This window comes from Loxodonta africana, chromosome 7 (assembly GCF_030014295.1).
Source record: "Loxodonta africana isolate mLoxAfr1 chromosome 7, mLoxAfr1.hap2, whole genome shotgun sequence".
NCBI lineage: Eukaryota > Metazoa > Chordata > Mammalia > Proboscidea > Elephantidae > Loxodonta > Loxodonta africana.
In genome coordinates, this window is record NC_087348.1 from 87,949,937 (window position 1) to 87,973,884 (window position 23,948).

Genomic DNA, 23,948 nt, shown 5'->3' on the forward strand with positions numbered 1-23,948 from the left:
ATTTTGCTGTGCTTTAAGTGAAAATTTACAGTACACATCAGTTTCTCATTCAAAAATTTGGACACAAACTGTTTTGTGAACATTGGCTGCAATCCCCACAATGTGTCCACATTCTCCCTCTTTCCACTCCAGGTTCCCTGTGTTCATTTGTCCAGTTTTCCATTCTCTTCCTGCCTTCTCATCTCAGGTTTTGGGCAGGTATTGCTCATCTGATCTCATATACTTGACTGAACTAAGAAGGACATTCCTCACGTGTGTTATTGTTTGTTTTATAGGCCTGTCTAATCTTTGGCTGAAAGGTGGACTTCGGGAATGGCTTCAGTTCTGAGTTACCTGGGTGTCCGGCGGCATAGTCTCGGGGATTCCTCCAGTCTCTGTCAGACCAGTAAGTCTGGTCTGTTTTTTTTTTGTGAATTTGATTCTACATTCTTCTACCGTTCTGTCCGGGGCCCTCTATTGTGATCTCTGTCAACAGAGGTAGGTAGTAGTAGCAGTGCACCATCTAGTTCTTGTGGGCTCAGGCTGGTGGAGTCTGTGGTTCATGCAGTCCATTAGCCTTCTAGACCAATATTTTCCTTTTGTCTTTCTTTGGTTTCTCCATATTTCTTTTAGATTGTTTTTATTTTTTTAATTGACTTATAAGAACTCTTTAAACAGGAAAAGTGTTAACCTTTTGTCATACTATATATATTTTCTCCCACACTGTCATTTACCTTATCATATATTTAGAGGCAGCAGAGCACAGAGGTTGTGGTGGAAACTATATGTTGTCCACTAATATCTGTTCCCCCTTTCTTCCTGGGCACATGACCACGTGACTAAGTTCTCTCCAATAGAATGTGAACAGAAGTATGCCACTTTCAGGCCTAACTCTTAAGAAAATAGGTGCGTCTTCTCCATGCTCTCTTTCCCTAACCCACTGGTAGAACCCAAATGAGTCAATTACCCAACTTTGACCAGGCTGATGATTAGAGAGGGTAGTCTCTAGAACCACCTGGGTCCTTATATAATCCCATGAGGCAGAGGCTATCTACTCTGAATTATTACATAAGAAAAAATTAACATCTCTTGTTTTGGCCACTGTACTTTGGGCCTATCTATTTTAGCTTTTACCTTAATTAGTACAGAATTAATATCTTGAAGTGGAATGTTGCTCTAACAACAACAACAAAAATAATACAGGTGGCATTTGCTAAGTCTTAGGGTAGCAACCACTGAGGACACAGATGCTGCAGATTGAAAAGCTGATAATACTTGTTATACCATGGCAAAACATCTGGTGATACTGGTGTTTATGATAACTTTGGAAAGTAGACCAGGGTTATAGATCCTACAGCTCTAAGGCAGGTGTTCTCAACCTTGGCACTAACCCAGTACCCAGTGCCATCAAGTTGTGACCTTGGCACTACTGACTCATATATAAGGCACTTAACACAGTAAATGTTAGCTCTTGTTGTTGTTATATTTTACAGATTTTTAAAATTTGGTACAGTCAAATTTATCACTATTTTCTCATAGTGTTTGCCTTTATTAGAATACTTAGAAATTCCATCTGCACACCACAATCAGATAAATATCTACTCACATTTTCTTTTATTATATTTATGTTTAACAAACCTGGGATTATGGCCTGGTGTGGTATAGGGATGTCAATATTTCCTTTTCTAAAGAGTCTCAACATCATTACTTTTTAAAATCTGTTATTTTTCCACTGATTTGAAGTCTACCTTTTCACATACTTGAGTCTGTTTATAAGTTCTTAATGTCTAACTGAAATTGATCATGCTTGCTGAGGAAATGAGGCTAGAGTTAAGTATGGCAGATAAAGTTCTTACTCCCATAAAGCTTAGGGAATATTACAGTTGAAAAGAATATGGTAACAAATATACTCTTTCTTTCACTTAATATATAACATATAACTCTCAATAGGCACACTTTATAGAATTTTTGTTTTTGGCAAGAACTAAAAAATCCCCCAAAGCTTCATGTATGTCTACACATGCTTTATAAGATGAAGGTAAAGTTGGGGGTGGGGGAGAAGAGAGCACCTATGGCTTTAATGCTTGGAAACTCCCTAAGTACTTTAATTTATAGTGGTCTTGCTTGGTCACTCAGGTAAAGCAACTCGCCTATTTCTATCTTAAAGATTAAAAAATACACAAGATCTGTAATGGAAAACCCTGACTAGCCTTCAGTATTTTTAGAGCAAAAAAAAACTCCACAGACTCCTTTGCTTACTTATGATTTCCAATTTTAGCTATTTTGGCAAGAAAATTTGGTTGACACATAAGTGTTTATTGATATAAATAAGACTTGAGGTTATGTTGATTAGTGGAAGATCAGAAAAGGTAGAAAGGGAAACAGATACTTAACGAAAACCTACTATGTGCTTACACATATTTACAACTCATGAAGAAGATACTGCCGGCCCTATTTCCATGGCTGAAGAAATAAGATCTCAGGGGCTAAGGAATATGTAAAAATGATGGAATTAAAATGCAATCTGTTTGACATAAGTCTATGTCATATGCCACAGCTTTAAAAAATAACTCTTAGAAGTTTGATCATTTTTAAAAAAGAAGTTTAAATTGGCTTCTTATATTTCACTATCGTGTGTAAAGCCTTTGATTGGTTTAGGATGATAAGGCAGTGAGTGAAAGCCTACACTTGGAGGATGGCTTTCTGGACAGAAATAACCTGATTTTTCTTAAGGACAATGGTTCAACCTCTCTGGAGCCTTAGATTGCCCTAAAACAAATAGAACTACTCCTCTGAGGGTTCTAATACGCTTCACTTTCAAAAATTTTGTAACTGTAAGTGGAAATAGTAAAAGTAACTTAAGAAGTATTTAACTTCAATAGAAAATGAAATGAATATGGCATTAGATATTAGGAAAAATAAAATATGCCAGAAAGCATGATAGATACGTAGTAGTCTTGGGTCAGAAAAAAAGGTTAGTTAGGGGAGAAACAATCTTGAGAGGGCCTGCCAAGCATCAGAAACTAAGGCAACAAGGTAAACTATAGACCTTATAAACATACAGCTGGTGACAAGCATACTTTTTACCAATTCCATTAATATCTTTCAAAATATCTCTAATATCTAATTCTGTTTTCTGCAACATTTATATTCTAAAAGTGAGCTCTCTGTTACAGCCAGGTGATAGCCTACTTGACACTAATTCTCAGAAAATAAGTAAAATACCTGCCTAATAATTTACCACCATATCTCTGTTGGAGCCCTGGTGGCACAGTGGTTAAGAGCTCAGCCTATAATCAAAAAGTCAGCAGTCTGAATCCCCCAGCTGTTCCATGGAAATCCTGTGGGGCACTTCTACTCTGTCCTATAGGGTTGCTATGAGTTGGAATCAACTCGATGACAATGGGTTTGGTTTATATCTCTCCTATCTTTTTATATACAGTCTAGCACAGTGTCTAATAATAAGTATTCTGTAAATGTTAGCTTTTATCATCATCATCATCAGAATCTCCTATTAACTTCTGAATCTACTCCCTCCTCTATACCCCACTGCCCCAGGCCATTGTAGTAATGCCCTTATTGATATTTCTGCTTTGAGCATCCATGTTTTGCACTGCTGCAAGAGTAATCTTCTCAGAAATTCATTTCTTGATTCAAAAGTCTTCAATGATTCCCCCCTGCCTACAGGAGAAACCTAAATCATATTAAAAAAAAGCAGGGCATAAAAACTACTCAAATGCTCTGCCTAATCCAGCCTCATCACTTGCTATACTCCTACTGCACATTCTACTATAGAGATACTGAACTATGTATCTCTGTAATCCAGAATTGTTGCCTCCGTAGTGGGAATATTCTCAATTTTCTTACCTGCCAGGGAAACTGAACTTGATTCAATTCTGTAAGTATTTACTGAATACATAAAAATACAATAGTCAACAATACACATTTCCTCCTTTCAAGGCCTTATATTCTACCAGGCAAGCCAGAGCAAGTCTTAACTCAAAAGCTACTTTTACTGTTGGGCATGTTTTGACTTGTCTCCTGTTCCCTATGGTCAGATTACATCCTGACATTATAGCATTTCTTACTGCACAATAATTGTTTACTTGCCTACTTAACTCTGCACTGTGAGGTCCACATGGGCAGAAACTGGGTTCTTAAACTTTGTGTCCCTAGTACTTAGCATTGCAAATGGATTCATGCAATAATACATCCAATAAACAAATATGCCAGGTACTGAGTTAGGCCCCAGACATATACTTCTGAGCAGAAAACAGACAAAAATTTTGCTTTTCACAAAGTTATAGTATACTAGGAGTGGGAGAGGAAGATGAACAGGCAATCCAACCAAACAATCAAAATTAAGAGAAATATTATGAAGGAAAGAAACATGAACATAAGAATATATAATAGAGGAAGCTGATAAAGACTGGGAAAGACTTCTCTAAAGAAGTAGATTTGAATTGGGATGTGAACCATGACTAAGAGTTAAGAAAGTGAATGGGGATAGTGAAGACAGGAGTTACTTCAGGCAGAGAGAACAACATGTGCAAAGGCCCTGGCGTAGGAGGAAGCTTGGTACTGTTGACGAAGTAAAACAAGGCCGCTCAACTGACATGCAGAAAATGAGGGAGGAAGGATATGAAATGAGGATATAGAGACAGGCAGGTAACAGACAAAAAGTGGAAACAACCCAAATGTCTATCAAGGAATGAATGAATAAACAAAATGTGGTAGAGACATACAACTGTATACTATTCAGCCTTAAGGAATGAAGTACTGATTCATGATACAACATGGATGAACCTTGAAAACATGTTAAGTGAAAGAAAACATACACAAAAGACCACATATTATATGATTCTATTTATACAAAATATCTAGAATAGGCAAATCCAAAAAGACAGAGAGTAAACTAGTGATTGCCAGAGGCCAGAGGGGGCAGAGGGGAGATGGGGGATGACTGCTAATGGATAAGGGGTTTATTTTCGGGGTGATGAGAACAGAAAAGAAAAGAGGGTCACACAGAGGGGAAAGATAACACGTGGATTTGTCTGCAAGCAGCAAAGGAATGTCAAAGATTGCCAGCAGAAACCAGAAGCTAGGAGAGTGGTATGGAATAGTTCTTCTCTCAGAGCCCTCAGAAATAATCAATATAGTCAATACCCTAATTTGGGCTTCTAGCCTCCAGAACTGTGAGAAAATAAATTTCTCTTCTTTAAAGTCACTCATTTTACGCTGTTTTGTTTTGGCAGCCCTAGGAAACTAAGACAATGAAATATCTAACCCAATATTCTGCTTGTAACACTGAGAGATCTGTCTTTTTATTTGAAGTTATTTATAATTCTACTTCCTAGAAAGTATCTTCAATTAGACCCAAAACTTTTGTTCAGGAAGAACAAAAAGACCCCCCAAGGCTCATCTGTCAAATCTGCTATCTTATCTGTAGTTATGTCTTGATGTGTCACTAATGATAATCTGAGGATCAACCAGAGTCTGGATTGCCACAGGCAGGATTACAATAATTTTGGTACAGGTATCTCAGTGGGTGCGTCTCTTATCAAATAATATTTATCTCCAACTATACTGATGGATGATACATGTCAATATCCTAAATAAAAGTTTACTCTGATTTCCAAAATGATAGTGCTAATAATATGGAATTCCAGAAGACCCTTTGAACGTGTTACTACTTTTTGGCACGATTAAAAGCTATGAACTATTCTATGAGCAACAGGCCTGTTACAGAGGTCAGTATGCTTCTGACCAATCATCCTTACTATAGAGAACCACCCCCGATTCTGTGTACCCGAGTTTCATACTCTGACCAATGCCTCTCCCTGGTGCTTTAATGGTTGTAATACAATAGTAATGTTAAAATAAATTCCTAGGAATTGGTAAACAAAACAAAAACCAAGGTTGGTTATTCTTCTCTTCAAACATTGACAGATAATACTAGTGCCAATACTCTTTCTTTTCATAACATTAAAGCCTTGTCCAAGGATTTATCTTTCATGAAAAACATGGTTACATGGATACATACACACACACACATATTATATATACATAATGTTATGGACTAAATTGTGTCCCCCCCAAAATGTGTGTCAACTTGGCTAAGCCATGATTCTCAGTATTGTGTGGCTGTCCACCATTTTGTGATCTAATTATCCTATGTGTTATAAATCCTAACCTCTATGATTTTAATGAGGTAAGATTAGAGGTAGTTATGTTAACAAATTAGGACTCAATCTATAGGATTAGGCTGTATCATGAGTCAATCTCTTGAGATATGAAAGAGAGAAGTGAGCAGAGAGGAGAGGGACCTCATTACAACAAAGCAAGAAGAGCCAAGAGTGGAGTGTACCCTTTGGATCTGGTGACCCTGTGCTGAGAAGCTCCTAGGCCCAGGGGAAGATTGATGACAAGGACCTTCCTCTAGAGTCAACAGAGAGAGAAAGCCTTCCCTGGAGCTGGTACCCTGAATACAGACTTCTAGCTTAAACTGTGAGAGAATAAATTTCTGTTTGTTAAAGCCATCCACTTGTGGTATTTCTGTTATAGCAACACTATCTATATAATGAAGACAAAATTTGGTACCAGGAGTGGGGTGTTGCTTCAAAAGATACCTAAAATGTGAAAGCAGATTTGAAATTGTGAATGGGTAAGTAGCCGGAAGAGTTTTAAAGCGCCAAATAGTAACAGCCTACACTGCCTTGAAGAGACTATTGGTGGAATTATGGACATCAAAGACAATTCTGGTGAGGGCTCAGAAGGAAGTGAGAGCTGTAACACTGGAGATGGCCCAGGTAGCAAGAAGCAGCAGCATAGAAAAGACAGCTGCACAACCAGGAGACTGGCATGAGATGGCACAGGAGCTGACCCAAGGAGCAAGAGAGATGAATGCCTCTGGTCAAGGTTTACTGACAGAGTGGGGTGCCTCTAGGCACTTGCAGGCAGAACTAAAGAGCTTTGGAACTTTTGCCTGAGCAGGGCAAAGGCCAGGACAGCCCAAGGAGCTGAGGGGCTAAAAAGTTAACTGAGAAAACAAGGTTTCCATTTCTGCAATGATTTACATTTTTAAAAGATTACTTTGATAAAGTCTAGCATGAAGATCATCTAAATAAATTTTAGGCTGGTAGTTAGAAAAGCCTGTGTTAGAATATTAGTTTTCAAACTGTATTTCAAGGAGTTCTAGGATTCAGCATAATGATGTACAAGGTGGCACAGGCAGGTATGGGAAATGGGGAAAACTTACAAAGGGGAAGCATACTCACAGCTTCCCTTCTATGTGCTTTATAGAAGTTTGTTTGAAAAAGTTGTCCAACTGCTAAAAATGTTTTCAAATTACTGCTTTACAAGTTTGAAAAAGATTGGCAAGAGGCATCCTGATTTTCTCTTTTTGTGTCACAGGGAGCCAACTACAATATGATCATAAAGCAGGGAAAGGGGAGATCTACTGCTCCATGCCCCATAAGCCCTTTTTGGATTGTCCCAAGAATTACAACTTTTATGTTTCTGGCTCATTGATGGTGTGGATCATGTCCAATTCATCTGTATTACCAAGTGTCTATCATCTAGTACACACGCGAATGTTTGCTGAGTTTAAAATGACATGCCAACAAAGAACATTAAATGGTAAAATAAAAAAGTACTGTAACACAATTTGGCACTCTCTGCTAAAGCTGAAAATATATACCACTTATAGGTTATTCCCTTAAGAATCTCTTGCACAAGTACACCGGGTGACATGTACGAGCATGTCAGAAGCAACAGTGTTTAATAGCAAACAAAAAACAACCCTAAAATTTCCACTGATAAGAAAATGGGTAATTTATGATTTATGCAGAGTGAAATACCATTTAGCAACAATAACAAATAAATTAAAGCTAAAATTCCCCATGGATTAATCAGTCAGTTGAGAGGAAAAAAGCAAGCTGCAGAATACTACAAAGTGTCTTATGTGATACTACATAAGACAATCCTATATATTTTCAGGGTGGTGGTTCCAACGAGGTGGATAAGAGAAATGTGTTTTGGAAGGAGGCACAAAGAAGGCTTCCATTGTACTAGTAAAATTTCATTTTTGAACCTGAAGTGGCAGGCAAATGGGTATTCATTTTATTATTCTTGGAAAATTATTTATAAATTCACAAAAAATTTTTTCTAAATTTTATCATTGTTGTTGAGAATACACACCAATTCAACAGTTCCTATGAGTACAGTTTAGTGATTCATTATGTTCTTTGAGTTGTGCAACCATTCTCACCCTCCTTTTGAGTTGTTCCTTTTGCATTAACATAAACTCACTGTACCTTAAGCTTCCTATCTAACCTTTCGAGTTGCTGCTGTCACTTTGATCCCATACAGATTGTTCTTAAAAGAGCATAAACCTCAAGGCAGACCTTTTTTTTACTAGTTAGGCTAAACTACTGCTCAGTTTTAAGATGACTTCACGGAGCATTTTTTGTTTAAGGTATAAGGTGATCTCAGGGCAACAGTTTCAGGGATTCATCCACCCTTCATAGCTCCAGAAAGTCTAGAGTCCATGAGAATTTAAAGCTGTATTCTGTATTTCCCTGTTTTGATCAGGATTCCTCTATGGAATCTTTGATCAAAATGTTCAGCTCTTTTGGTCTCATGGCAAAGGATGCAGTTTTTCATAAAGGCAATCAGCCACACATTACATATCCTCCTCCTATTCTTCATCTCCTTCTTCCTCTGTTGCCCAGGTGAATAGAGACCAATTATTGTGCCTTGGATGGCTACTTGCAAGCTTTAAGACCCCCAGGCATTACGGAACCAACTAGGAGGTAGAAGAGATGCATGCACTAAACACATTATTAGGCCAATTACCTGAGATGTCCCATGAAACCATGACCTTAATCCTCCAAACCAAGGAACCAAATTCCATGAGGTGCTTGTTGTACATAAGCAGCCTCAGCAGCTACTCTTTTTTTTGGTCTTTGCTGTAAATGGAAACCCTGGTGTTGTAGTGGTTAACTGCTGTGACTGCTAACCAAAAGATCGGTGGTTCAGACCCACCAGTCGCTCCTTGCAAACTCTATGTGGCAGTTCTACTCTCTTCTATAGGGTCGCTGTGAGTCAGAATTGACTCAATGGCAACGGGTTTGGTTTTTTTGTTGCTGCTGTTGTAAATATATCTATTACTTAACTTTTTGCCGATTCAACTTTTTACAGGTGTACAACTTATTGACGGCAATTACAATAACTGGCTGTGCAGCCCTATTAATCAGTGCAATTTTCCCATCACTGTTAACCCTCCCTTTCCCTCTCCCTCATGCCCCTGGTAACCACTAATAAACTGTGGTCTCTATACATCTGCCTTTTCTTGTCTTTTTATATAAGTGAGGTCATACAATATTTGTCCTCTTGTGACCGGCTTATTTCACTCAGCATAATGTTTTCAATAAATTTATGGAAATTTTTATAATTAAATATCAAGAACCAGAAAACTAAGGCCCACAGACCAAATCTGGTATAATAAATACTTTTGTAAATAAAGTTTTATGGGAACACAGATGCATTAGTTTATGTTGTCTATGCTGCTTTGTGTTACAACAGGGAAATTGAGTCATTACAACAAAGGCTATTTGGCCTGCAAAGCCTAAAATATTATCTAGCCCTTTACAGAAAAAATTTGCCAATCCTTGTTCTAGAAGAAGGTACAAGTAAAGATTTGGAGTACAAATGAAGGAGCAATAAATTCTGAAGTAAAAGAAACATACTCATGACCATGGTTATTAGAAAAAATGATCAGTAGGACTGATGACCGATAGATAAATATGGGCAGGAGGAACAAGTAAAACTAAGTAAGCTTTAAAGCAATGCTGTCCCATAAAACTTTCTGCAGTGATGGAAATATTCTGTATCTGCACTGTCCAATATGGTAGCCACTAGCTACAGGTGGCTTTTGAATATTTGAAATGTGACTATTTTGACTGAGAAACAAAATTTTAAAATTTACTTCACCTAAATAGTCGTATGTACCTAGGTGCTACTATATTAGACATTGTAGCTTTAGAGCTAGAATGATAACAGTGTCGCCTGAAACCTAACACAGAGTGCTCATTGAAGGGAATGACGGCAGAGACAGAACTGTCTCTGGTTTAGAAAATTTCAACCATTGATGGGAAAGGCATGTACGTGGACGATTACAAGGGCAAGGGTGAACAGAGATTTGAGAACCACTGTACAATACTGATGGAAATTGGGCCAAATGATTACTCTCTCCAAGGAAGAAGATATAAAAAAAAGGGGAATGCAAAGCGACAGAAGCAAGAGGCAAGCTTGAGATTTGAGAACTGCCATGCTAATTCATTACAAGAACAAACATTACCAGGTGAATCAGAAATACAACAACTAGAGATAACGGCAGGGAAGCCATAAAAGCCTTTACTCAAAATCAGAAAGATGGGTTATATAGCCCTACATGTGTATGAGGAAGACTTTTGGAATAACTTAGTGTTTAGAAAGGAAAGTTATAAAAATATGGAACCTGGATACCAATAATATCTTTCTTCTCATTTAACTGAAACAAATGTTAAAAAAATACAGGCCAAATTATCAATTTTCTAGATTTCTGTCAGATGGAAAGATGTTTATCTTTTATTACTTTGCCCAATTATGAATTAGTCCACGTATGTATGTTTAGCTTCCAATGAAGACAACAAATATTTGTCTAGAAATAGGGTTTCTTCATCCAAACCACAAAGAAAATATTTCACAATCTTCCGAGAAAAAAATAAAAAAAGGATTAGTTCATATACAAAAGATGAAGAGAAAATTTCTGCATAAGAAAATGCTATAAGAAAAGAACATTCAGGGAACAAACTACCCTACTTCCCAGCAGCTAGCTGAGTTGTTTACTAAAAATCTGATGAAATCGGTTATTTGATTTCCAGGGTCTAGCAATAGTTTTTTTGTTGCTGTTATTTTAGCGTGGAGCTCAAAAAACAACAGAAAAAACCAAAAAAAGCCTGTCTTATGCTATACAGACACATAGTGATATACTTAGTGTCTGTTTCGAGATCAGTACTGGTGTAAAGAATACAAAATATTCCTTACGCAATCTCTCTAAATCCATGTATTTAGACACTGACATGATCTTTACTCTTCAAACAATTAGAACAGGGAGAATTTAAAATTTCCCATTTATAATTTTACTTTCCAATTTTATTCAAATTCACGACATTCACAATACGCAGCTGTTTATCATACTGATTTTTACTATCAAGAAGACTAAAATGGTGTGCAGGTAAGAACACAGCATTAAATATAGGAACTTCAAGGCACAGAGACCTTGATTTTGAATCCGGCCTAGTATATGTATGAACTGAACTTCACTGTTCCTCTGGTATGTGATCTATACAATAAGGATAATGCTATTTAGCTTAAAAGATATTATGGAAACAAAATGAAATAATACACTTAAAAGCACCTAGACAGAGTACCTAACAATGCTAGTGACCTAAATAGTTGCTCTTCTCTCACTTTCAATTATTCACTATCTCCTCCACAGTCTCCCCACAAGACTTAATTATAATATTAATAGAATTTGTTATTTAAAAATATATAACATGTATAACAAGCTCTAAAATTTAAAAAACACTTAATATCATCTCATTTGCTCCTCAAAGAAGCCAAAGAAAATAAGATAGCATAAGATTTTCTCCATTTAACAAGGAAAGGAGAAATAGGTCCAAGGAGCTAATATCATATAAAAAGCTAATGGCACTGACTCTGCTGTCAGAGAAACACGCCAGGTTCAAATCCAAGCTTTGTCATAACTTTCTCATAACATTCAGAAAACAAAAAGAACAACTGGACATTAAAGCCACGTTGAAAAATTAAAAACCCAAACAGAAGAGTTGAAATGTAAAGCTGAAGAAGTCTCCCAGAAAGGAGCATAATGACAAAGATAAAAACCAGTTTCCATCAGGTCGAAGGGAGAGCTCAGGGTAATAGCAACACATCTGATAAAGAGGGCAATTAAACCAGACTGTAAGAATGTGGCTCATCATTCTAGTATTAATCTAAAAAACACAAAATAATAAATGTTGGAGAGGTTGTGGAGAGACTGGAACACTTATACACTGCTGGTGGGAATGTAAAATGGTACAACCACTTTGGAAATCGGTTTGGAGCTTCCTTAAAAAACTAGAAATAGAACTATCATACGGTCCAGCAATCCCACTCCTCGGAATATATCCTAGAGAAATAAGGGTCTTTACGCGAACAGATACACGCACACCCATGTTCAGTGCAGCACTGTTTACAACAGCAAAAAGATGGAAGCAACCAAGGTGCCCATCAACAGATGAATGGATAAATTATGGTATATTCACACAATGGAATGCTACGCATAGATAAAGAACAATGATGAATCCATGAAATATTTCATAACATGGAGGAATCTGGAAGACATTATGCTGAGGGAAATTAGTCAGTTGCAAAAGGACAAATATTGTATGAGACCACTATTGTATGAACTCAAGAAATAGTTTAAACTCAGAAGAAAATATTCTTTGATGCTTACTAGGGTAGGGAGGGAGGGAGAAGGTCGTTCACTAATCATATACTAAAAAAAAAAAAATTATATACTAGGCAAGAACTATTTTAGGTGAAGGGAAAGACAACACACAATATAGGAGAGATCAGCACAACTGGACAAAACCAAAAGCAAAGAAGTTTCCTGAATAAATCAAATACTTCAAAGGCCAGAGTAGCAGGAGTGGAGCTCTGGGGACCATGGTTTCAGGGGATATCTAGCTCAACTGGCGTAATAAAATCTATTAAGAAAACATTCTGCATCCTACTTTGGTGAGGGGCGTCTGGGGTTTTAAACACTAGCAAGCGGCCATCTAAGACGCATCAATTGATCCCTACTGACCTGGAGCAAAGAAGAATGAAGAACACCAAAGACACAAAGTAATTATGAGCCCGAGACAGAAAGGGCCACATAAACCAGAGACTACATCAGCCTGAGACCAGAAGAACTAGATGGTGCCTGGCTACAACTGATGACTGTCCTGACAGGGAACACAACAGAGAATCCCTGATGGAACAGGAGAACAGTGGCATACAGACCTCAAATTCTCATACAATCACCAGACTTAATGGTCTGAGACTAGAAGGGCCCCGGCGGTCATGTTCCCTAGACCTTCTGTTAGCCCAAGACTGGAACCATTCCCAACGCCAACTCTTCAGACAGGGATTAGACTGGACTATAAGATGGAAAATGATACTAGTGAGGGGTGAGCTTCTTGGCTCAAGTAGACACGTGAGACTATGTGGGCTGCTCCTGTCTGGAGGGGAGACGAGAAGGCAGAGGGGGACAGAAGCTAGCTGAATGGACATGGGAAATATAGACTGAAAAGAAGAAGTGTGCTGTTTCATTAGGGGGAGAGCAACTAGGAGTACATAGCAAGGTGTATATAAATTTTTGTATGAGAGACTGATTTGATTTGTAAACTTCCACTTAAAGCACATACACACACACAAAAAAAGTAGCTCAAAACACAGACATAATGAGGGCTATCATCACCAAGATCCTACCAAGTGTTAAATCATCTTTTAAACTTAATAGACTGTCTAGGAAATATAAGGGGGAAGACAGAATATTAACTGTTTTGGTCCCTCAGAAGGCAAGAGGGGATGAGGTATTATCCAAAGCCAAAGTGAAAAGATGATCTTTGGATAGGAGGAATAGCTGTTAGTGAGACTCCTTGGAGAAGTCACGCATACAGATAAAGGCAGGTAATGGGACAATAAGAGAATTCTTTTTTGATGTCTTGTGGTTTCTCTAAATCAGTAGGAAAGACTACTTGTTAAGAGTGAAACAGAAGGGGTAAATCTGAGGTTTGAAGAGAAGGGAAAAGGCTGAAATAACTATTTAGAAGAGTAGAAAAATTTAACCAGGGAAAAACAGTAGGATTGCTGAGAAAGGTTGAAGGCCCATTTAAGGCTGGTTCCACCATTAACTTATGACCGTGAATCTGCTTTGTTGAAAAATTTTCTTCCGTTCTTGGCTACTTAGATGCAGGTACAGAAAAAGACTTATCTGCGCTCATTCAGAGTTAGAATTTCACTTCATTTCATTTGCAAGATGGCAAATATTAGAGTATAGACTAAAGTAGTGTTTAAATAATGAAATATGAAATCTAACCAGGATAAGGAAGAAAATGAGATAGGAAGATAATGCCAGGGCAATATTAAGTTAAAAAAAAAAAAAAAAAAGGATAGCTGTTACATTGCTACCCATAGTCAACAGTCCTGTAGTAGTATGGGGTTTCATTATTCTACTGTGTAATCATTTCTATAAATTTTTCTCTTCCACTAGGCTGAGTTCTTTGACGATAAGGACTGTGTCTATTTATCTTGGTCTCTTCCAGTGCCTAGCCCAGCAGCTAGCACAGTGTAAATAACTATTCAGTGTACACAATTACATCAATGCATCAAATTCCCTGCTTCCAAACTACATAATTTTTAGAAGATTTTAACTAGGACATTTTCACTTTAACAACAGTACAAAAGATGGGCTTTTCGAAGAAAGGCATCTACAAAAAAAAAAAAAAAATCTACAGGCCACTATTAATTCAATGACAAACTTATTAAGTAGGTAACAGTACAACAATGGGAGTTCTCATAGAGTGTAGACTATAGAATTAAGCCTGAGGAAGCAAATTAGTTAATACATACACCACAAAAGCTGATACTACATTTTTCTCATTGTTAAGGGATAGGAGGAACTCCTGTTTCTATTTTTATCAATTCAGTACCTGACCCACAACGTTTTAAGAAATGAATAATCTGAAGCACAATCTACTCAATTTTGACCAAATACTTGCATGGGGACTTCAAATTAAGTTCAAGGACACACAATAATCTGAGAACTGGCCAGACTCATTAACCTCCTTTTTGTTTTTTACAAATAATAATAAATACCTTCCCTAGTTTACTGAAGACCATGGGGTCCCCCCCCCATTTGAACCATTTTTAAGTGTACAATTCAATGACATTAATTACATTCATAATGCTATACAACTATCATCACCATCTATTTGCAAATTTTTTTCATCATCCCAAAGAGAAACTCTGTACCCATTAAGAAATAGCTCCTCCTCTCCTTTTCCCCCTAAACCCTGGTAACCACTCATCTACTTTCCGTTCTATGTATTTGCCTAATCTAGATATTTCATATAAGTGGAATCATACAATATTTGTCATTGGTCATAGGGTTCTGAATAAGAGATATTTTTGGGCTGTGGATTCCATTTTAAAAAACATAAGAAACTTATTTTTGCTGTTACTTAAGCTAATATAATATTCATTTTGAAGTATTAGAAGGGAAAAACTATATACTTTCTATCAGTTTTGATCTGATGGTAGACAGTATATAGGAAATTAATTACTCCTTAAGTGCAAGCTGTGTTAAAACTTGTCTCTAATAAACTGCTTGTTTCAAATACACACACACACACACACACATTTATTTCTGTAGACAAACCATGTAATAATGGGAGGCCAAGTCTCCAGTTGTTCCTTGTAAATCTGAAGCAGTATGTTAATACCTAGGAATATACTAGAACACCGAAACCTCTAGGTTCAACATTTTATGGAAAAATGTATGCAGAGTTCTTATCTGGGATGTCAAAACAATCCCTTGTCTCCCTAACCAGTCATGACAGGAAAGAAGCTAGGGAAGGGGGACTTCAGGCAGTGAACAAAAAGGAAAGTAAAAAATTATGCAACAGCATACTACTTAGTTCAATTTGATTTCCCACATTACCCCTCATCATTACCGTTTTACCCTGAAAGTCTCAGAGATGTCCTGCCTCTATTTTCAAGGAAAAAACTTGTAGTTTCTGACCACAGTTTATCTTCACTGTAGAAAAGAGCACTCATTCCTGCTGTATTCCTGTTTTGAATATCTCCGTTTCCTAAAGAAAACAATTCAGCTAAGGCACTGTGTTTGATAGTCACTAAGAACAATACATTTGGGAAGGATGGGTTGAAAATATAAGAGAGAGAGACTGAACAAACAAATGTTTGGGGTCCTTGAGAGGATAAGAGGGGATAAAATACAATCTATAGCAGGGTTTGTCTGCCAGCAACAAGAGGGATCCTGGCAGCAGGTTAAAAAATTTTCTTCTTCTCTACCTCCTTTACTTTATTTCTATATAGATTCTCAGTGAAAGTCAAAGATACATATAATAGTACAAACAGGAAAGTCCAAGATGAAGTTTGAATACACACTGTAATCCAATCTAGCTACATTTCAGAGTAATACCCAGAATAGAAATATCTTTATGTAACTACAAGACATTTTCTCTTTTTTGTTCCATTAAAAACCAGTTGCCATTGGGTCAACGGGCACCTCGAAATCGTCAAATACTACTGCACAATTTTACCTATCAATTAAGAATAATATTAAGAAATTTTTAAAATACAAGGTTAATATAAAAATAGCCACATAATTATTATCAGACACGGTTGATGGCCCATATCTTGGTTAGTAAAGAATTCAGGTTACTAAAAAGATAAAATATAAAAATACAATCCAATTTTCAGAATATAAAGTGTTATGAATTGAACTGTATCCCCCTGAAAATATGTGTCATAAATACTAACCCCTATACTTGTGGATGTAATCCCATTTGGGAATAGGGGTTCCTTTGTTATGTTAAAGTGGCCTTATTAGTACAGGGTGTGTTTGAAACTGATCACTTTTGAGATATAAAAAGAACAGTTCAGGCACAGAAGCAAGAAAGCACAAATGGTGAAAGACTGATGCCATGTGCGGATCACCAAGGAACTGGGGAACAGAAGCTGAAAGAGACAAGAATTTTCTCCCAGAGTGGACAGAGGCTTTCCACTGAGCCCATGCTCTGAATTCAGACTTCTAGCCTCCTAACTGTGAGAAATAAATTTTTATTCTTTAAAGCCACCTACTTGTGGTATTTCTGTTATAGCAGCACTAAGAAACTAAGATATAAGGACACAAACAAAAAAACAAAAAACCCAAACCTGTTGCTGATGAATCAATTCTGACTTACAGTGACCCTACAGGACAGAGTAGAACTGCTGACCGTCTGGTTAGCAGCCGAATGCTTAACCACTGTGCCACCAGGGCTCCGTAAGGACACAACCAAAGAAAAATAAAACTATGCCGAAAATATCAGTTCTCCTCTGTTGATTCAGGAGATACTTGAAGATTTTGCCTAACTTCAGTACTCTGTTGTTACCAGTGACCTGAGGAAAGATAGCTCAGAAGCAGTTTCTCAGTCTAAAAGTGATTCTTAATATCAGTAACCACTATACAGTGAATATCCGCTGCTGCTGGGGAATAATATAATCCTTTACTGTTATTTGGCTTAAAGCATTTTCTTATACTAAAAATTAATTACTGAAACAGAGGTCACTCAAACATCATCAAGTATATTCCAATGAAATGCACATGACCTGGCTGCTATTCTACAGATTCTATCCCATACACCCGACACATAAAATTATTATTTTTTTAATGAAGCAAAACTAGCACAGGTATTAAGGCTGTGTTACCTTCATAATGTTAACTAAATCTGTTTGATAGTAGCGATCCTGATGTGCATTTGCGGCTGCTAACGTAAGAAGATAATCATTCCTTGCGTGGGTAGCTTTGGAATTACACTCAGATCGTCGAGCTTTTAACTAAAACATAGTAGAAGATAAAAATCAGTAAAAATTGATACTGCATTGCAAAACATATAAGGATTCCATTCTTAGTCATCAATTAGTGGCTCTCCACCAAGAGTCAATGTTACCAAGTGGGGAGAAACATTTGCATGCTTACAAAAATTATTTAACACTATTGCAGAATTGAACTGTGAACAGAACTGTTATGTGTGGTAACAGTGTTCCCAATTTTTAAGTTTACACCTAACGTACTTCTAAAGCTTTATAGAAAACTTCAAAATATTTTGTTCATTTTACTGATATAGGAAAATAAACACCAAAAAACCAAAACCTGTTGCCGTTGAGTTGATTCCGACTCATAGTGACCCTATAGGGCAGAGTAGAACTGCCCCACAGAGCTTCCAAGGAGTGCCTGATGGATTCAAACTGCTGACCTTTTGGTTAGCAGCCGTACCTTTTAACCACTATGCCACCAGGGTTTCTGGAATTAAGTACCTTATTTTCAAAGATACGGTTAAACGTAGTTTTTTTTTAAAAAAAATCAACATGTCTAACATGCCAGAGGAGCTGCATGCGAGTTAGGAGCATGACAGCCAAAGCCAGGTGACTAAGCTTACTTATCTGTATGTATGCCATGGAGTGAGGATCCCACAGAAACTCAGTTGTGCTGAGCCTAGAATATCTGCTCAGGGGCATAAGTCTGAATGAAATGGACTTCATACAGCTTTCTGAAGCCTGTGGATTAAGTCTCTTGGACTAAAAGACAACAGGCTACCAGTGCAGGTAAGGTATAGAAACCTATCCCTAAAGGAAATCTTGAGAAGCAAGGAGTGTCTGGAGTGCTGACACTTGGGTGAAAAACTGCCATGAACTGGGGAGGAAAGTTCTCTCTGAGTTAATGACTTTAAAATTCTTCTCTAAGGTAGAAATAATCTACTTGCATCTGCAAAAGACACAATTTCTTACTTTATAATCTAAGAAATTCTCAACTGTAAAATAGTTTTTAAAAACTCACCTTTACACTTGCCTTCTGTAAACTGATTCTTGATTGAAATAGACTAAGTTTGGATCTATAATAAAAACAAAAAAAAAATATGTTTAATAAAATTATCAAATATAATAAAATTACAAAATACAATTACTAAAAAAATTTTTAATGACACTCTTTTCCTTTTTTTTGGTAAGAAAATATTCTAAAGGAGAATTTAAAAAATGGAAAACAAGCCCAATGATTATTTTTATTATAGGTAGAATTTACTATTAGAATGAAGCAGGAAACACTGGGATTAATATTATAAAATATTGTGAATAGCAAATATGTAATTTGACAAAGAAAACTTCAATATGTATCGGTATCCCCTAATAAACAAGAGTCAATATAAAAAGCCTAATAACCTATAGGTTATTGCCAGTATTATACAATTTAACACACTTTAGCTCTTGCTAGGAAGGTTAGAAAAGCCCAGGGACCACCAACCAATGGAGGCAAAGGTCAGCAGGCTTTCAGGTTCATGTATGACAGGGTGTAACAATACCAGGATGCAATCTACAATATGATACTGACCAGACTCTACAAAGTCTTTAATTCCATTATTCCCCCATTAAAAGTTTTTCTTGCTTGGGCTCCTGTCTATATGCCCCCTTCACTCTTACAGGTATTCAGAATGTAGTGAGAAAAGTTCTTGGACTCTCTGTCCTATATGATTTTGTTTTCTCCATTTAATCTTTTCCAATTCCAGTACCCTGAACTCCCTCGATCCCTTTCAGTTTTGGAGGGAAACCATAACCTAACAATCAGTGGTGAAAAGATGTTGGTTTGAGAGGTGGGGCCAAGATGTTGGAGTAGTCAGACACTTCTGGTGGTCCCTCTTACAACAAAGACCCGAAAAAACAAGTGAATCAATAATATGTATGACAAGCTAGGAACCCTGACTGTCAAAGGAAAAGTGAAGAAATCAGACTGAGTGACAGTGGGAGGGAGAGATGGTGTAGAAGCAGTTAGGAGTTGCCCAGTCAGTAGCAGCACCTCAGCCCCTATTCCCCTGTGGCAGGGCTGGCAGTAACGTTCGCAGATGCAGCTGCTTCAGTGAAAGAAGTCAAGCAAAGTGGCACACACCTGAACCCCTGGTGTGACTACGGCAGGGCTGGTGGTGGCGTTTAGGACGACACGTCTGCTTCAGTGAAAAAAGGCAAGTGAGGTGCTGCAGTCCCAACCCCCGGCACGAGCACAGTTGGGACTGAGCCAGTGCACATGATCTACACACACCTTCAGAACCTGAGATAAAACAGCATTCTCGGCACAAGATAAGTGACTTTATCTAATTTACTGCACAGATCTAATAGCTCCTCCTTTTGAGAGAACTCTCTCCTACCTATCTGATCCTTCCTCCCTCTGCCCCAGCCGGCTTCATTAACAGTTGATTTCCCTGGGCCTGAGACAGGTCCTACTGCACTTCCTGAGCCATTCTCCTGGCCTTGGAGAAGGAAAAAATTAACAAATGGGGGAAAAAATACTCTGCCAACTCCCCTAATCAGGAAACTCAGAGCAGAAGGGGCTCCAGTCCAGGCACAAGTGGTCCACAAACTTTGTCTTTCACGCCGGCATAGATCCAGGTAGCCCTGCTACAGCAGATAAGACCTGGCTGTTATACTGGAAAGGCAAATCTGTTTGAGGTCTGACTGTAACCGTTTCAGCTGTGCAGCTGAGAGGCAGGTTTTTGACGTCAGATATCGCTATGCCTATTAAACAGGGCCCTCTCCTACCCACAGCAGGGACCTGAGGATTGGAGGCTCCACCCATGCCACCTAGCTACCTGAGACAGGGGTCCAAGGATAAGTGATGCCAACCAGTCCTTACAGTTAAAAGCACTGGATGATGCCTATGGTACGGCTGCAGAGCCCACCCACCAGAGCGCTCTAGAGAACAGGGACACATCCACAGACATTCATGGGAGAGTTGTCAGCCACCTGCCTTCCTCAGCGTGTGATCCCCTGCTGCTACCAGAAACTTGTGCATACTAGTGACTAGGTGACTGACTACTGGGACACCTGAGCTGAATCTATACAAGAATAGTGAATGGACTCCTAGGCTCATACACCTGGTAACAGCTCTAACCATCTGGTAACAGGCCATTAGTGCTTCAAAGGCTCCAAAAATCAAGTTAGCTCACTCTAGTAGCCTATTTGGGTATATCAAAACCAAACAAAGAAGCTAGGACATAGTCAGCAAACAAAAAATAAATTAATATAACTTAGAGATGGCTCGGAGACAACAGTCAATGTCAAATCACATAAAGAAGCAGACCATGGTTGCTTCAACAAACTCCCAAAACAAAGATTCAAGGGCTCTTCCGGATTAAGATGTATTCCTGGAGTTACCAGATGTAGAATACAAAAGATTAATATGCAGAACTCTTCAAGACATCAGGAAGGAGATCAGGCAAAAGACAGAACAGACCAAGGAGCACACAGATAAAGCAGCCAGGGAAATTAAGATTATTTAAGAACATAATGAAAAATTTAATAGGCAGCAAGAATCCATACAGAGACAGCAAACAGAAGTTCAGAAGATTAACAACAGAATTTCAGAATTAAACAATTCAGTAGAAAGTCAACAGAGCAGAATTGAGGAGACATAAGTCAGAATTAGCGAGATTGAAGATACAACACTTGGCAACAATATATTCAAAGAAAAATCAGATAAAAGAATTAAAAACAAAACAAAACAAAACAAAGAAACCCTAAAAATCATGTGGGACTCTATCAAGAATAACCTACGAGTGACTGGAGTACCAGAACAGGGAGAGATAACAGAAAATATACAGAGAATTGTTTAAGATTTGTTGGCAGAAACCTTCCCTGACATCATGAAAGATGAAAGGTATCTATCCAAGATGCTCATCGAACCCCATACAAGATAAATCCCAAAAGAAAGTCACCAAGACATATTGTAATCAAACTTGCCAAAACCAAAGACAAAGAGAAAATTTTAAGAGCGGCCAGGGATAAGCGAAAAGGTACCTACAAAGAATCAGTAAAAATAAACTCAGACTACTCAGCAGAAACCATACAAGCAAGAAGGCAATGGGATGACATATACGAAGCATCGAAGGAGAAAAATTGTCAGCCAAGAATCATATATCCATCAAAAGTGTCTCTCATAACAGAAGCTTAGGGAATTTGCAAAAACCAAACCAAAACTACAAGAAATACTAAAGGGAATTCTCTGGTTAGAAAATCAATAATACTTGGTATCAACCCAACACTATAACACTGGACAGAGCAACCAGATATCAACCCAGACAGGGAAATCACAAAAATAAATCAAGATAAAAAACCCTCAAAACAGGGAATCAGTGATGTCATTATGTAAAGGATGACAACGTTAAATCAATAAAGACGGACTAAATAGTCATAGATCTTCCAAACGGAGAGGAAATCAAGGTGATATAGGGAGATATGAGTTAGGTTTAAACTTAGAAAAATAGGGGTAAATATCAGTCAACTGCAAAAGGACAAATATTGTATAAGGCCACTATTATAAGAACTCTAGATAAAGTTTAAACGGAGAAGAAAATATTCTTTGATGGTTACAAGTGTGGGGAAGGAGGGAGAGGGATATTCCCTAACTAGAGAGTAGACAAAATTTTTTTTTAGGTGAAAGGAAGGGAAACACATAACACAGGGATAGCAAGTACAACTGGACTAAGCCAAAAGCAAAGAAGTTTCCTGAATACAACCAAATGCTTCGAAGGCCAGAGTGGCAGGGACAGGGGTCTGGGGATCATGGTTTCAGGGGACCTCTAGGTCAATTGGCATAATAAAATCTGTTAAGAAAACCTTCTGCATTCCACTTTGGTGAGTGGTATCTAGGGTCTTAAATGCTAGAATGTGGCCATCTAAGATGAATACATTGGTCTCAACCCACCTGGAGCAAAGGAGAATGAAGAACACCAAAGACATAAGGTAAATATGAGCCCAAGAGACAGAAAGGGCCACATAAACCATAGACTACATCAGCCTGAGACCAGAAGAACTAGGTGGTGCCCGGCTACCACTGACCACTGCCATGACAGGGAACACAACAGAGAATCCCTGATAGAGCAGGAGAACAGTGGGATGCAGATCTTAAATTCTCATAAAAAGACCAGGCTTAATGGTCTGACTGAGACCAGAGGGACCCTGAAAGTCACGGTCCTGAGACCCTTTGATAGCCCAAGATTGGAACCATTCCTGAAACCAACTCTACAAACAGGGATTGGCTTGGACTATAAGATAGACAATGATGCTGGTGAGCAGTGACCTTCGCAGTTCAAGTACACACACGAGACTATGTGGGCATTTCCTGTCTGGTGACGAGAAGGAAGAGAGGTACAGGAGCTGGTTGAATGGACACAGGGAATACAGGGTTGAGATGAGGAATGTGTTGTCTCATTAACCGGAAAGCAGTTGCGAGTGCACAGCAGGGTGTGAATGGCTTTTTGTATGAGAGACTGACTTGATTTGTAAACTTTTACCTAAAGCACAATTAAAAAAAAAAAAAAAGATGTTAGTTTTACCTAAACAACTATAAATAACAATAACGAGAAAGCCAACAACCAAATGCTAAGTAACCACCAATTTTTGAAGCCACAACGTTTGCCTTGACTGCACTGTCATAGTGACTGCCATGGGAGAATTCAACACATATGCTGGCAACTATGCCATAATGGCAAGTAAAGCTGCAGACCACTTGGGATTGGAAGACTGAGCAGCAGTCTCTGCTAAGCAAATGTAAGGAGGACAGCAAAAGCAGGCTCTCATCTTTCAAACACCAGAGAAAACATTCAGGGATGTACACACACACACATGCACCTCAACTACTTCCTTATTGTTAAAAAAAAAAAAAAAAAAGCTCTAAAACATCCCTGTTATTTTCTTCCTTGTCATATACATATTTCATGTGTTTTTTGTTTTTATTAAGCAGGTTTTTCTATTAATTTTTTATCTAAAAAGAAAATCCCACAAATGTCAAGAGTTGAGATGAGACAGCCTATTCAGGAAACCCTGGTGGTGTAGTGGTTAAGTACTGCAGCTGCTAACCAAGAGGTCGGCAGTTCGAATCTACCAGGCACTCCTTGGAAACTCTATGGGGCAGGTCTGCTCTGTCCTATAGGGTCGCTGTGAGTCGGATATCGACTCGACGGCAGTGGGTATTCAGGGTAAGAAAGACTGTGGGGTATTCTCAATTCTCCTTTTCCTATAGTCATCTTCCAAAGAGGATGAGTTGCACC

The 23,948-nt window shown here is 38.1% G+C and overlaps 1 protein-coding gene across 1 annotated transcript in view; it reads right to left on the bottom strand.

The window, feature by feature from the left end:
* Positions 1–23,948, bottom strand: part of FCHSD2 (FCH and double SH3 domains 2) — a 289,630-nt gene that overhangs the window by 91,302 nt on the left and 174,380 nt on the right. The window contains exons 7-8 of the mRNA XM_064288657.1: positions 18,692–18,746; positions 17,563–17,691 (exon numbers count right to left, since the gene is read on the bottom strand). Of these exons, the coding sequence (XP_064144727.1) occupies positions 17,563–17,691; positions 18,692–18,746 (184 nt within the window). The remainder of the gene's footprint in view (positions 1–17,562; positions 17,692–18,691; positions 18,747–23,948) is intronic.